Consider the following 17,128-nt stretch of genomic DNA (forward strand, 5'->3'; position numbering starts at 1 on the left):
CAAGTTCTCCAGTAAGTTTGCCTGTTCAATCATACATGATTGCAGTAGTCAAAAAGTGGTAAGATAAAGGATATAGAAGGTGTTTAGAGTTTTCAAACTTCTCAGACAACTGATCGTTGGACTAATTTTCTTTATCATGTTGCCTATATGAACTTTCCAAGAACAATCGCTTTGAAGTGTAATACCTAGATGCTTATCGTCAACTTCTTTAATAACTTCGCCATTCATTAATAAGTTGGGGCTGACATAATTTTGCGTTTTTCGAGTGAATGTTATACTCTCAGTCTTACTAGGATTAAAACTAACTTGCCACTTTTTAGCCCAATCTGAAATTTTTGCCAAATCTCTGTTTAAAGTTGCGACTGCTGTGACTTGGTCATCTATTATCGTATATATCCATATATCATCTGCAAAGAGGTGAATGTTGTTATCTATACCATCAACAATGTCATTAATATAGATGATAAACAGAAGTAGACCTAAAACGGAACCTTGGGGAACACTAGCTTCCACTGTTTTAATATCTGAACTGTAACCATTTATTACCACTCTCTGCATTCTGCTATCTAGATAACTTTCGAACCATTCTAAGAGAGTACCCCTCATACCGTAAGCATGAAGTTTATGAATAATGATCCGGTGCCAAACTCAGTCAAAGGCTTTGCTTATTTCACAAAATATGGCTCATATCCACCCGCTATGACTGGGTTCGGTCTCCCGAGGGCTTCGTTTCGGGGGAAGTAGGCCCAAGTACAAAATATTGCACTTTTGAATTGCGATTGTACGCTTTATTGTACAAATAATTTTGTCTATTTGTTTTTTTTAAAGCAGCAATGTATATTATGTGTCATGAATAAGGGATAAATGCGTTTATTTTAGTACTATGATTATCAGCGTTATTTATAGTTTCGTCAACTTTAGCATCATAGGCACATTTTGCATTTCTAACACTTGAAACTATTTTGTTATGGAGCATTCTGAACTTAAACCAATCATTAGGACGGTTTCGTTTTTTTGCAATCTTATGTATACATGTATGTTTCCTTATTAATGATCGGATTTCGTTATTCATCCATGCCGGATCTTTAGTTCTAACTGTTATAGTTTTATTTGGGATATATTCATTCACGTTATACAATATCAAGGTTGTGAGATTTTCCATAATGTTATCATTATTCTGCAAAGAAAAATGCGTGTTTGAGTTTATCCCTTTGATACTTTCATTCATACCATTGACATCTGCTGAGGAATAATCATAGGTTTACACATTTTTACAGGCAATATAGTGTTATGTGACACAATAAGTGGAAGGGTATACACGTTTGTCCTCCATCCATCAATCTGTCTATCTAATCAAGATGATGGGGACAGAGTTTCTCAAAAATGTTTATAGATAGGGAAAACAAATTTGGTATGTGTTCACAGGACATGAATGTCAGGCAGGGCTTATTGATAACCATGTGTTCTTGTTATCATTATTATACCCCACCTTGCATTTATTGCGAAGTAGGAGATATTGTTTAAGGTTCCATCCCTGTGTAGGTTCCATCTGTCTATATCTCCATACATACAAACTGGGATATCTTTAGAAACGTTGACTAGATTCTTTTCATACTTAGTCAGTACCTAGGTTCATCACAGTATGTGAAAGGTTCTATGGTTATCCTTAGTTTGGTGATCTTTTTGTAATTTTCTAGGTCACAGTGACACTTTGAAGATTTCAGCATGTTAAGCTTGTCAGCAAGATATCTCAAGAACTGTTCTCAGGGTTTCCTTCATAGAATTTTTTTTCTTCTCCTGAATTTCTCTATTACTATTTTTGCATATTTCATACACCATGACATTCAAGTCAAGGTTAAAGTGAGTCTTGAAAATGTTTGTGTGTTTGAACAGCTACTGAGCAAGATATCAAGAGAAGTTGACTGTTCATGTTTTGTTGACATTTATCTTCATCTTAAACTATGACTCTTATTTTCATTACTTTTTAAGATTGATTTGATCATTTCCGGCAGGAGATTATGTCACATTAGTAACAACTGCTTGTTATCATTATTGCAAACTGGTAATTGATAACAGTGATAATAATACCACTGAAATAGTTCCAAGGTGAGTTGTAAGTATTACATAACCTTTGATGCTGAGTGTTGTCTAACACATATAAGAGTCCTGTTTACAACATACAAATTACTGCACATTAAAGGGGCACTGATGCGGAGCAATTTCCGTGGACTGGTGTAAACTTTTGTTATTGTTTTTCTCCAGTGAGTACCCGGATGATATCCCAGAATTCGTCACTGGTTCGTGACCTCTGCTGCGCAGTCCGTATGTGCAACTGATAGTTTAATTATAGACAGATCAACTGAGGTGAAGTCATTTTTACTTCATTACAAATATGTTGTGAAAACAAATGAAACACTTTGAAGATTAATCATCTGCCAGTGGTAGAAATGGTAAAAAAAACTATTAGGACGGGAAAATACCGAAGCCAATGTACGTCTCTATATTTTGTCTCATAACCCTAATTAGTTTATTGTCATATTTGTATGATTCTGAAAATTAATAAAAAAAACACACGGTCTGCTTATACTCATAGTAAATTTCTAACATAACAGCAACATTTATACATTGTATAGATTGCCAATGAAGATCCTATTTCACACACATACGCGATCTAGTGTGTGTTTTCTGTCATATCGATTCTGCTGAATGCTACAACAAATAAATTAAAACAAAATGCAAATAATGAATGTAAAACAGACTAATTTTATAGCAACAATGTCAGGCTACTACCTTGTTCAGGAATGTATCAATATCCACGTAAAAGAAATCATATTCCATTCATCTGCAGCTGGTAAATAATCCTGCTCTGTGTCGCGTGTCTTACACAACTGTCTAATTTCACGTCTTTCGTTGGTGAAAACCTGATAGACCTCTCACTGGTCACCCAAGATAGCACACCTGGCAACTAATTGTATGATGTCCGCTATTCTAAGTAATTTAGTTAACCAATAATGAGCAATAAATCAATCAACGCAAGGGTGGTTAATTCTTTGAAGGGAGGATGTTGTTTTTACAGTCGCACTTTACGACAGGGTGTAGTCATCTACACACACTACCTTTTGACAAAAGTAATTAATCAATCAGTGTGTTATCGGTTAATCCTTTGGTCGATGTTTGTTTTTGTAACTCAGCTGATAAACCCTCTTGCATCACTTACATGCACATATTACATAACATACAATGCATTTGCCATTACAGACCTTAATTTATAATGTTGATTACTTACTCCAGACAGGAGAAATGCCAAATGGGAACCTTTGTTGAGTAACCTGAGTGGTGTTACTACTAATTATACCTGTTATAAATTCATTAATTGACCATCCAGAGAATGATGCCAAATAACACGTGTAGGTTTACACCATCAAACGCAAGTTACAGCAAGGAAGATGTAATCTCTGTGTCGCATGCAGCCTGAAAACACTTATGGGCCGAAACTGTTTTGAGGATACCAACGAAATTTCGTTACATAAGTAATATATACAGGCATTAGCTATGTACTTGGGTAAATAGGTGAAATAAGGGGTTTTTTTTACGTAAGAAAATTTTCAAATTTCTCTACCAAAGGCAAAGTCATCGTTTATTGTTTACGAATTCAAATAAATCAACTGTGTGTTTCTATTATCATAAATAATAAACCATTGTAGCTACCATAGCTACCAAAATTTACGTATGATATTTGCTATCACAGCTGAACCAACACTCAAAACTACCTAAATATAAAGCTTTGCAATCTTCCGTACTGAAACAAATGGCTTGCTACGTGCCTGTAGACATCATATTTTCATGTAACATGATTAAATATCGAGGTTAAAAACACATAAATAGGATCAAATTGAGTAACTATACCATCCAAGCATCCGAAAAAAAATACACTGCTGGGATATTTTGTTACGATCAGACAAGGAATACCATGGATATTTTTAAATAATGGCATTTGATGGGCATCCGGCCTCCTGACTCTTTTGGGTGAAGAAATTCTGCTAATATGGACAGGAGCCCAGTTCCTTTGTCCGTCACGGTCGAAGGAGCGGGCGCTGACCAATTTGCAGTTTGGTTCCGTAATTAGACCGTTGGCGAGAAACATTATTCGCTCCGCATCAGTGCCCCTTTAAAGAGAATTCTGACAAGAACTTTTCACAAGAATAGATTAGTACCTTTGAGGAAATGTATATGGAACCAAGTACTTTGATTTGTAAATAAGAACAAGATACATGGATGATCAACTTCTTCATGTACTTTGACATTTTGGTGTAGATTCATGCAAGTGATGTGAAAATGTTGTTAGAATCCACACAAAAATGTCAATCATAAATGTACGTAAATGTTGTCTATCCATATATCTATACCTTACTTTAACACTATATACTTCTCAAAGAAGAGCACTTTTTGCGTTTTTTTTTACATTAAGTCTCTATTTACAGAGAAGAATACGAACAGTGTTGGTTGAAGCCAGGCTTCAGAGTTGGGGAAGAGCAGAAATCGTTGTCAAAATCCTTGATAATGACCTAGATAAACTGAAGCAAGAAAGTGATTATGAATACACCTTGGAGGATGTGGTGGAAGCAGTGCGCAATTGCCAGGACAGACGCAGTTCCATTATTTACCTTCAAAGAGAATGTGTCATCTGTATGTCAAAGTTTCCAATGAGCAAGGTAATCAATTTATGTAGACTTAAATTTAACTAAAAAGTAACTGTATGACTGTATCAGCACATGTAGGTCAATATTACATATTTTCTGCTTTGTTTGCCAAGACCAAGTCATTAATGACTAGGATTTTGAAAGGGCTGCTTCTGTTTTTAATAAACCTTGCTGTCTATTTGATTGTTATTCACAGTACTACTAATGACCTATTGCAGATAATGATCTCAAATGTTTAGATTGTCAGTCTCGTGTTTCATTGCAGATGATGAACCTGAACATCTGTCAGTGTCAGATGTGTCGTGAATGTCTCCGTAAGCACTTTGAGATCTCTATCAAAGAAAAGCATGTTCGAAACTGGACCTGTCCAGTTTGCAGTCTGCCTGACTTCAATGATGAAAATGTGTCCGACTACCTTAATCTTCTTGGGCTCATGGTATGTCATCATCAGGGCCCTGCTGTTCTTATGACCAAGATCAAATGTTCTCTGCTTGTTTTGGATAACCATTGTATGTTGGTAATAATGTTGTGATATGAATATATTCTTTTTAAATGCTAAATAGTTTCCTGAAAATGTTTCTTACCAATGTACACAGCGATGCTGTGTCTTTTTCTGAATTTAGCTCTTACTGCCCTATTTGAAACAATGTATGGCTTGGACATCCAGGGGGTATGATTTAATCATGTATGTAGCCACAATCAAAAGTGTTTCTGAAGTTATTAATCGTTTATCTGAATGTTTTGCGGGTATATTTTTAATAGCTCTTAGAATACAACACCCTAACTCTTGATTGCCTTTTTCCTGAAGCTGTTTCTGAATCCAAACGCATAGTTTGAATGAAAATGTTATTGGTATTATAAGGTAATGTGTTGTCTTTCTTTCTAATCATCTTTATGCAAACAAAAGCATAACAATTTTTCCTGTGGTTCACTTGCACACATGTACTCATGCATTCTCTGTAAATGTGGTGGTGGCTTTCTTTTGCTCTTGTAATGATGGATATACTTAGTGTCTCCAAATATATACATGTGTATCTTACTCATCCACATACACTTAGAATTGTGCTCAACTAAGTTATGTTCACTGAAGATCCTTTCATGGAGTGTGGGAGTGTGTTGAAACTACTTATGGCTTTGTCTCAAGCTGTGAGGAATGTCAACCCTATCACCATCAGTTTTTAAATATCCCCTGGTCATGAAAAATGGCCAAGGAAAGGACATGACTAAGAAGCTGCAATCCAGATAAAGAAATAGACATCCCTCAAGACTTATCTTTTCGGGACACATCCCATCCATAAACTCCACAGAAGTTTGTAACTGAAGAGGCTTTATTTCAACATTAGATCCCTTCAACATTAGAACAAGATTTTGAGACCTGCAGTAGTATAGGGAATGACAGTTCTGGACCACTTTCAAGAAATGTCTCTACAAAGCCTTATTTACTAAATAAGGCTTTGGTTGGGACCTTAGCTCTTGCTACTATTACCCCTACTACTTAACGTGTGTTGGAGGTAACACTGTGCCGTACGGTACGATCAATAATTCTTCTCTTACAAACCCCCTACCCGGCCCATCCCTCAAGTAGTACAAGTTAGGTTCGTCGGCTTTCATATCCACTTTATCTATGTTGTAAGTTTTGACTGACCATATAGGATCGGTGGCCCGCTTACGGCTATCACCCTCATGTTCCCCCGGCTGGTATAGATACCTCACTAGGGTCCTATCTGGTATCTGTTTCTCCTTCCCACGCAATGGAGCGGCCGACTCTGCAACTATTGATTTTAGTTTGATAGCGTCTGCCGGTTTCTTACCGGTGAGACGGGTGACTTCATGGTTGATTGCCGACACCACCTTGGGTAACCTCGTGACCCATTCAGTCGATCGTTTTCCAGGGGTGGCCATCTCCCTAGCATACTGATAGCCGAACAAGCGCTCAGCCAAAGTCCTATTAAATCTCTCAACTATGGCTTGGCTGCGATGGTCTCCAGCCGTGCCACGCCTGACCTTTGTATCGTGTTTGGCTAGCAGTTGTGACACGGCACATCCATGAACTCCCGTCCGGGGTCAACTTGCAGCTCTGTTGGCCACGTCAGCGGGCTGCGTTTGTATATGCGTTCGAATCCTCTGGCTACCTGGGCCGAATCTTTCGTGGTCAAGGGTTCGGCTTCCTTGTAACGACTGGCTACGTCCACTACGGTTAAGGCATACTTGTACCTCTTGTCGTGGGGTAGGAACAGTAGGTCTGCCTGGTGAACGCTATTAGGTATGTTAATACCGAACCTCCTTCTAGGTACGTAGCGTGGTGCCGGCAAATAGATCTGCCACAGGGCTTGTTTTTCAAGCCACGCTTTGGCTTCCTCCGGGGGTACTCGCGCTATTTTAGCTAGCTTATCTACTGCGCTAGCTCCTTTCCAGTACCCACGCGGGCTGTAGTAAATAGCCTCAAATTTTTTCATGTCCATACGCGTATGTGTTTATCCCATCAATAGCTATCCAACGTTTCGTGTCCATAGGCGACAGGGACGTCTTGTTTATAGTCAGTCCGTATATCTTATGTCCATCACTTCTAAGTGTGTTCATTTTATGTCTAAAGGTACGGGTCTTGAACAGGGCTTCCTTGAATCTGGCGTGTTTGATGTGTTGTTTCACCACATACTTCTTAACCCCCTTAGCCTTCCGGATCTCACTATTATCGGCTTTCAGTATGGAGTACATCTTAGGTCTCAAACCTATGTACTCGGCTATGGGCGTGCCAGCACACTCGTCCTTCATCTTACCTAGGACCTTTCTATTTACCGTACTGTGTATGGCATGGGTCTTAGGGTAGTCGCTGGTGTCGTATAAATCGAGGTGTTTTTTCATGTCCTCGTACACGTCCTCGGTTCGAATTTCTAACAGCAGGGAATCCGTGTCAGTGTACAGCACTTCACACCTGTCGCCGTACTGTTTCTTGAGCTCGTTGTAGTAAAAGTCGTACATCAGGTGTTTGGATAAATCGAGGATGCTCATCCCCACGTAAACAGGCCGGTTGAATTTTATGTGGCTTTTCTTCATGTGTAGGGCAACCAGGTTGTCTGTGAATATCTTACTACGGTTGAATGCCGGACTGGCTATCAATCTCCTGAGCTTGTCTTCCTCACTCGACCGAACCAGCTTCACGGTCACGCGTTTCCTCAGGTTCTCCATAGTCTTACCAAACACCGAGTTGTTCATGAGCTTGTAGAGATTTTTCTCAAAATCACTGGTGGCTTTTTTTCGTAGGTCTGTGTTCATTCTGATGTAGGGCTCCATCCATGGGCTCTGGTCGAACATGAGCACCCTGTGTATTTTGGTCAGCCTCATACCCAACGACAGGTACAGCTGTAGGTTGCGATAGTGAACGATGTACTTGGTCTTATTCATTAAGTTAGGCACGAGTTTTTCAACGTCTGTCACACGACCACCTGACAAGTTATGTTGGTACTCAGACATCCAGTCTGGGTTAACCCTCATACGTTCGGGAGCCAGGGGGTAGCTGTTGTGTGATGTGTGTAATTCCTTGGTATACTCTAAGTCAACCTCGAGGATATACCCTTTGTTCGAATCTGGTGGAACCCCCATAACATCAACGTGGGGTACCCATTCGAATCCCCCTGTAGGTAGATACTGGCTCATGGCCCAGACGTACAGGTTGTTTGCGTCGAGGTAGAGAATGTGATTGGTTGGTTTGTTAGGATCGTAACCTTTCACGTATTGATTATTTGCTTTCGCGTATCGTTTGGATGCCATGGAAATCCCACCTTGCAAGCCTTTCTCAATGAATAGGTGCATGTCGTAATCTGTGAGCAATTCCAAATTAACTCCGGTCTTTTTAAGAAAGGCGTCCCACGAGAGACCTGGGCTGGTGTAATACCATGCGGGGTCGAGTTTATACTGCTTGAAACACGTCCGCCTAAACGTTTCAAACACGTCGGCTAACAGCAGTACATCTGTCCTCAAGTACAGGTCGTGATAATCACCCAGGTTCTTACAACCCAGTTTATTCCATACGTTAGTCGCGTGCGAGTAATCATCTCGTGAGACGGACGCCTCATTCAGCTTGCTATAAAAGCAGTCAATAGGGGGTAGTCTGGTCTCGGTGAACTTGACCCAACTATCCATGTACTCATAGGGGTACACACCCTTCCTCATAAGCAGGGGTCTAGTCTCGGCGTCTGTGTATCGATCGGTGATAGGGAAGGTATTGTTGGCCTTGACCAGACTGTCGAGTGACGACAGGAGGAACTGAAACGAGTCAATGAACCTAAGTCCGTTTAAGCTGAAGGAGATGTATCTCTCCATGTTGTTGGGGATGCACGTTATATTACCATCGATTTTCGCGATGGCCTGCATGATCAAGTGTGAGTCGTACCCTCTCAAGTTGTGAAAGACAACGGGGATGTTTATTGTCTTAGGGTTGATTTTAAGCTTGAGGTTGCACGCGCTGTGAGCGGCGCCTCTATACTTACCAGTTATGTGGCAGTGATCTCTCACCGAATCACCGTTAAGTGGTGAGTCACACACGTGACAGTTAGTGCTACTAGCGTGAGCTAGCTTGTCGTCTTGGGTCATACGCATGGGGGCGATTCTATTCAATGCATTCCTAATAATTTTTTCTTCCTCCTGCAAACACTTTAGAAACCTTTCAGCCGCGTCAGGACCCCTATACACTACCGGAGCTTTCGTTTCCCCGTCACAACGGACGACAATGTATCCAAACGAACAGGCTTTATGCTCTTGTGTCTTATAGGTGAAGCTCTCACCACTAGGGGGTGTGGGGGAATCCCCACCCACAACTAAGGCTTCGAAGTCGGCGTATATTATATAAGGCACAGACATTTGGTTCTTGTGGTTACTGAATTTTAGGATTTTGTTATCTTCCTTAGGCATGTCGACTCGTATGGCCGTCTGCCCCACACCTTGACAATCATCCCGGTGGGATTCTAATAAATCAGCTCGACTGAAACCGTGTAGGCATCGTACACAAAAGTGTTTTTCCCCATCGTGTTTCGACTGGTCGTGCAACAACCGGCTGAGATGTTTTATCCACGTGTAGTGATACTTTTCACCTCGTTGGATCATGAATATATTGATAACTTGGCGATCCTTCACCGGGCTGACCCTGTGTACTATTGTTTTGTTACCTTCGTGCCCAAAGACATTTATAGCCAGATTATTCTGTTTTTCTACTTTAGTGATCTGGGATATGGGGGTGGGTTCATCTATACCATCCCAGTTGAGCCCATCGTCTTGGGGATAGCTAGAAAGCCTATCTGAATGAGTGCCGGCTGGAAATAAGGCTGACCTGATAGCTAACCTCAGGCAATCGTTTCCTCTATTCTTAACGTTTACTATGGCATGTTTGTTCCTATAGTAGGGAGGCAAGGCTAGGTATGACCCGCCTCTGAACGGCACGTAGTTAGCTATGTCTAGATAGACATTATCGATTTTATCTACAGCCCACCCGGACCCCAAGTGTGTGTAGCGTTCTAGGTATTCTCGTATCTGCTGAAAACTGGTATCGATTGATGTGTCAATGGTCTCTGTATGTGTGACGACCTGTTGTTGACCTCGGAAGTAAGGCTGAACATATACAGTGGTACTCACAACCTGCTTATCGAGGGACATTTTCACTGTGATCTGAAACTTGATACTTCCTAGGTTATTTAGTTCCTGGTTGACCTTATCAGCTATCAGAGGCTTGATATCTGTAATGTCTATGTTTCTATCAACGTGCATGCGCCAACCTCTCAAATAGTTGCCTACAGCGCGCTCAGTGCGCACGAACTTTAGGTCAATAGCTCTATTCTGTCGTAATAATTCTACAAGCTGTGGTTTTCTCATACGGGAATACCCGCCTAAACCCAAATCGTGTGCCTCGGCTTTCAGTTGTTTTACAGTGGGAGGTTTTGCTACGGGGGCATGTGATAACAATGCGGTTAACCCGGCTCTCCCCAGGTTTGAATAACCCGTGTATCCAAGCTGTTTTGCTTGAGCTTTTAATTGTGTTACCGTAGGAGGGGCTTCTAAACCTAGTAATCTCAACAATGCTGACTTCCGCATTCGAGAATACCCGATCACACCTCTCTGTTTTGCGACCCGCTTCAGCTCGCGTACAGTAGCCATAGTGTTTACACCTAAGAGAACCAATGTCTAATTGGTTCACAGTAAAGGGAGGTAACCCTTTCACGCACTGTAATTGGAGTCTATCTTGAGCAGTCGCCTACGTTCTTTTATGTAGCCTTTTTTATTCTCGTAGATGAGTTGATGTCTGACTACGTTCGCTCCGTGAGCTTTACATAGACAGTAGTGCCCTTTAACCCCGATACCACACACAGAACACGTGTAGTTAGGACTTCCCATATGGAAACAACAGAACCCCTGATTCCTGCATTTCCTACCACAGGCCTCGGTCTTCCCCATAAGTATGTATTCGCATCGGTATGGAGCGGGTCTCATGTTTACTTATATAGGTATTTTAATTTAATTGCTTCGCAACCAACGCAGTAGCTGCTATACCCAACACTATGAAGCCCAGTTCACGATTCATTTGTCCCTTGGATGGTGTGTAGTACTGAGCGAGTGTGGGTTTATTGAGCGGTTCCAATTGTTTACCAGTTAGTAGGTAGTATTCTTTCATTGCTTCATCGACATCGTTGAATGTTTGAACGGCATGGTTTTCACGCTGGAGTTGTTCGTTAATAAAATCGATCCTCTGGAGACGTTTTTTAGCGTACTCGGCCTGTGCTCTTTGTAATTTCTCAGTAGCGAGATCGTGCCGCTTCCTTTCTTCCTGTATTTCAGCCGCGTGATCATCTCGTAGTTTCGAGAAGAGGAAATTACTCCCGGAAAATGCCAGGGCATTCACTAACGCCCCACCGACCATCATAGCTATCGTGGCCATCCTATATTTATTTCATTATATTATCAGGTATTATTCCTTGTTTTACTAGGATGTCTTTTGTGGCCATCGCCATACCAAGGTTCATTATGAGCATACCCATATCTTGCAGGTTGAAATCTAGCTTGATAGTTGGTTGTTTAAGCACCATTTTAGTCAACCGAGCGTACCCTACGGCTAGACTGGCGACCACTGTGGCGTGGTATGCGTCGTTGACGAACGTTTTCCCCTCAGACATTATGTATATGATATAAAATATTAAAATTATAACATGATATGCGGGTCTACCGTGTGGGTGGGGGGCTCACTGTTGGGTGGTGGATCACTGTGGGAGGGTACCCCCACGTATAACCACGAGATAGCCAAGGCAGCAGTTACGCCTACAGCCAACAACAGTCGGGTTGGGTTGGTTACTTTATGTTGGTTACACCACCGTTTTTTACCGGCAGCTACTCTCTAAGGATTCTTCTGCCTGGTTACTGTTGGGGGTACCCCCACTGAAGGGGTCTCCACCGTCACCTCGGGACTCACTGTTGGGGGTGGGGTCTCCTCCATCACTGTGTCCACTGGGGTTTCCTGTGCAGCATCCATCTATACTATTATTATTATTCTTTCTCTCAAATTGACAATGCTTTGCTGTGATAATCGCCGCCGTCACTGGAGCCAACAACATACCATATTTGTGGTACAGCTCGCAGCTGATAGAGCTCACGGCGTGTTCGATAAAAGGGTCTTTATCTAGGTCCTCCCACAGGTAAAGTCGGCGCTCTGGTGGAATGGGAAGGAAGTATGACACAATACCGGTGTATATCTGGGTCATAGCCGATCCTATTGTCTTTGTCATTTCTGCTCCGAGCCGGGACTCGTATCTAGCGTACAGCTTATCGATTTCTTCGGCTGACATTTTGTGAATTTTATCCGGAGTGTAGTCTCCAAAGTAATGTTTGGCTTTGCCGCCAACAGCCAACGCCACCAGTTTCTCTCGCTTGGGGGAATCCCCCACACCCCCAGTGGGGCCTGCCGTACCCCCAGGTACCAACTGTTCGAGCAATTCCTCACACTCCATCTTATAATAAAACAAGTAAGATTTAGTTTTAACTATATAATACCCGATGCAGGCAAAACACAGAGAAATGAAGGTTAAGTTGCACACGACAAACACTTCAAATATCATAGCTATATGCTTAGCTTTAGCTTAGCTTTGCTTAGCTTTTGCTTAGCTTTGCTTAGCTTTGCTTAGCTTTAGCATACTATATATGCTACTGGTTGGTCGGTCTTGAGCACGAGCTTAGCGTGTTTAGTTTCAGCGAGCTGTTTCTTCACCCGTTCCCGTTCTAATTTGCTCATCACATCGTTCTCTCTCAAACACTCCTCGAACGAATCCCTGTCCTTACAGTGAAATAAGGCCACCCATCGCGTCTGCTCCCTGAGGTCTTTCAACACCGAATTGAACTTCTGCGTTAGCACCCAGACGCTGTGATTTGCATGCCGGCCGGAGAAGGCCAGGTACGATAGCATGTCTCTCTTTTTTGTTATCTCGCGATTAGCGCTGCAGTCGTCCAGTATGAACAGCGTCGGTTCCCCTTTAAATTTCTCGTGAAGAGCTTTCAACCAGTCCTGCAGACGTGTTCCAGGGTCGATTTTGTGTACGTCCGGGTCCGTCATCACCCAAGGTCGCGCGTACGTTTTATTCATGCTCAGAGTAGGGCACATGATAACGATGTTATCGAACACATCCTTGTAGTAACCCTCCAACATATCCAACACGAAAACGGTCTTCCCACAGCCAGTCTGCCCGCACACTATGGCGCAGTGTGGGTCAGTGGGTAGTTGTGGGTACCCCCGGGGGTCTCCTCCACTAGTAGATGGCTTGCACGAATCTCCCATTGTCTATATTAAGTTGCGCGTCCATAATAACGTACAGATATAATTTCAACTTACCAGCGGTTTGAGCCTTCTTAGTAATCTGGATGGTTATCCCTTCGCTGCCGTTATCTATACGACGCCCGCTACCATGCAGTTTATCATCATCCGTGGATCGCATGTCCAACCATAGGGCGTACTTGGTGGTCAGGTATTCACCGATCTGCACGGAGCCGAGGTCCAGGTCCTTTGTTATATAATCCCCCACTGGTAGCTTTTTTATCTCATCCCACTGCTGGTGTGGTCTCATGCCATGACTGAACAGCTGGTTGGGCACGCCCTCGATGGTCACTTCCACCTTTTCAATCTCGGGGTTGAAAAACTTCTCGCTGTCCCTCCGGAATGGATCGTAATCCTCCACGGGGACGACCAGGATACCTTTCATCGATCGCGCCGGCACGTTCAGGTTGATATTCCACACAGTGTCGCTCTTATCTCGCACGACTGATCTATGCCTCAGTACGCGATCGTACAGGATGGCCATCTTCCCAGAGTACTGGCTTCGAACCTGCCTGGCTAGCTCCGGGCTAGTGACCATGTCGAACTCCAGAGAGATGTTGTCTATGGCATAACTGGCCTCATCACCGTTCGGCGTACGCACTACTTTGTTATAGTCGTTAAACGTGAGCTCGTATTCGAGCCTATCACCCAGCGCGGCCTGGTAAAACGGCGCGTGTCCCGTGAGCAACTCGAAGTCGAGCGGCACGCAGAATCGATTCCCGTATGCTCGAGCGATGGCCTTTTCACCGTCCGATAGCTTGTCTTGCTGGTCTTGCGTGAAGACATACCCTATGCGCGCCCGGGTTGATTTGCTGATGCCCTGGTACACATCATTGACTCGTTCTCTCTCGCTTTTCCAGAGATCCCTGTAGCAGTGAAACACGTCGCTGTCGTCGATGCTCAGCACCTCGTTACCGCTGATCTTGACGGTCGTTTTCTTGATGATGGCTCGACCCACGTTCCGCACTAGCTCGCGTTTATCGTTGTCGGAGGTCAACGTGATATTGAACGCCAGTCAAACAGTGCCTGGTACAATGAGGTCATTCTCACCAAGGTTTGGAAATCTAACCAGCAGAGTTTGATTCTGGTCTATCTTGCTGGGATTGTTGGTGATGGTCACCGACTGACGCACGGCTCTGGCTCCTAATGGCTCTCTCAATCTTCTGAAAGGATCTAATTTTCTGCCGTACATTGTTATATATATATGAAATATATTTTTAATACTAAATAATGGATGAAGACATACCTATGAGGGAGATGTGGGACGATAGTGCCCAGGCATTCAATGATGACCAGGAGACCTCATTCAGCCTACAGCCGGCTGTCGAGCAGGAGATCTCACCAAGGACCAAACTCTTGAAGGACGCCGTTGACTCTTATTATAACGCAGTTGAAGAAAGAGACAAAATCAAGCCGTTGGTAAAGGACTATACCAAGTTTACCGTTGATGACGAGGGTAAGCTGTTTTTGAAGGATCACCCGGAGATCGATCTCTTTCATCAAACAACGAGAGAACCGCTTGCTTTATCAACACTGAAAAAAGACCATAAGATTAACTTTGTCCGCAAGGAACTAGGTTTCACAGAGTACGGTGGCGCGCGACCGAAGAAGATTCCCCCGAAGGTCAGTCAAGATGTGGAAGTCATCAGGGACGCCACATCGGTTCAAAACATGACTTATGATATTGAAAAGGTGTTGGCCGACTACGAGAATAAGCCCTTCCCGGGCCTCGAAATTACCTTTCGGGAACTGAAGGGGTTGGACCTGTTGATGCAAACCATTCGTGGTCAGCTCTGGAAAAGCACGGCCAAAGTGAGTGAGATAGACGACCACATCGCCCGTGAAAAGGAAAAACTCGGTGAAACTGAGGACGAGTCTATGAAAGCCACCATCGAGGAACAAATACGTAATTTGGAAGATGAAAGGCAGGTCTGGTTGGAGACAGCGTCCGGCTACAAAGAAAAGCTTCGATCCCAGGTCAACCGTGTGCGGGAAACCATCAATCAAGTCCTCTACCGAGACACCACGTTAGCAGACAGGATTAGGATATTGTTCCGGGAGCAAGGGATCACCATCGCCAGCATTCTGACTGCATTTGGTTTCATCATATCAACCCTGGTGGTGTCACTGACAGGGGGAACCCCCACACCTGCCGGCGGGGGAACTCCCACTCCCACAGGCGGTGGTGTTAAAGACTGGATAAAAAAACTCGGGGAAGGCCTAGCTAAACTGGCTGGTAAAGCCGCCGAAGCCCTTCCCGGCATCCTGGGTAGCATCGTCTCGTGGTTGTTGAGCGCTCTGTCTAAAACTGCCATGTGGCTCAGTCAAAACCTGTGGGCAGCCATCGTCGCCGTGGCGGGTCTGGTGTACGTAGCAGCTAAAAAATCTTTAACCAAATAAGTCCCAAAGCTACCCCACCAACCACCAGGGCAGTTTTACTATCAATATGCTGCTGATAGGAGGTCTGCACATGAGGGGCCACCTCCTGTGTTTGAACTTTAGACTCCGGGGGTGGCGCCACTATACCCGTTTCACGTGGTGGGATGTGTGGGATATAGGCGGTGTTAATATCGGGGTTGATACCCAACTTTTGATCCTTCGTGGCTATGACTATTTTGTTGTTATAACCCACCACTTTTTTTACTCTCAGTTGCATATCACTCGGAGCCATGTACAACCCCACGCCGAACACGTAATTGACTTTCGATCTGGCGTATTCTAACACGTTTTGGTAGCGTTCGATGGCCCGCGGGAGATCAACTGGAGAATTGATAGCATCCTCAACGTTGGAAACGAACTGTTTCTGAGCGTCGTAAGCAGTTCCCTTACCAAGGATGTTGGAACGCGTCATAGACTGCGCACCCAACAGCGCCCACACGTACGTTCGAATCGAGTCGTTCAAGCGTATTGTACCAGCACGAGTGAATTCTTTCGATGTTTTTGAGATCATTTTAGTCCAGGCTGTGGCTGCATCAGGATTGGTTTGCTTTATACAGCTGACATGGATCTGTTCATTCGTTGTGGGGCCTGTAAATGTATGACGGTGTGGGTTGTATGAACCATCTTTAGAACCGGCCTGATATGTTCCGGACCTGTAGAAGTACACGAGAACTATACCGAGACCATGGTTCACACCAGGAAGGCGAAAGTCTTTATTCGTTGGAATCTCAAACTCCCCACAAATACGTTCATAAGCGCGTCTATCATAGCCGTTATTCGTCATTTTCCACCCTATATCTTGGGGAAGAGGAGCCTTTATTTCCTTCAATATTCGTCTCGTTTGATAATAAATATGAAACAAAATAACCGCCTTACTCAGTTCGTCTATACCGTAGTCTGGTGTCACACCCGACCCTGTCATCGCACACCACACAGCAAAGTTGAGTTGGTTCTGCCAAAACTGCATTGGGTTTTGATTCCAGTTTACCACCGCCTGCGCGTTATTAACGGACACGATATAGTTTTCAAAGATATTAATAAAGGTTGTTTTAAACCCCGTGCCATCTTCATTCACCACGATTTTCAAGTGTGCTAAATCCATATTATAATATATAATTCATATATTATAATATGTACATAACACTTC

At 43.3% G+C, this 17,128-nt stretch overlaps 1 protein-coding gene across 3 annotated transcripts in view; it reads left to right on the forward strand.

Moving 5' to 3' along the window:
* LOC137257619 (E3 ubiquitin-protein ligase RNF31-like) overlaps positions 1-17,128 on the forward strand; it is a 375,097-nt gene that overhangs the window by 233,720 nt on the left and 124,249 nt on the right. For all 3 annotated transcript variants that reach the window (XM_067794941.1, XM_067794942.1, XM_067794943.1), the window contains exons 14-15: positions 4,482-4,712; positions 4,966-5,136. In XM_067794941.1, coding sequence (XP_067651042.1) covers positions 4,482-4,712; positions 4,966-5,136 — 402 coding nt within the window. The remainder of the gene's footprint in view (positions 1-4,481; positions 4,713-4,965; positions 5,137-17,128) is intronic.

The sequence above is a fragment of the Haliotis asinina genome, chromosome 12 (assembly GCF_037392515.1).
Source record: "Haliotis asinina isolate JCU_RB_2024 chromosome 12, JCU_Hal_asi_v2, whole genome shotgun sequence".
Taxonomy (NCBI): Eukaryota; Metazoa; Mollusca; class Gastropoda; order Lepetellida; family Haliotidae; genus Haliotis; species Haliotis asinina.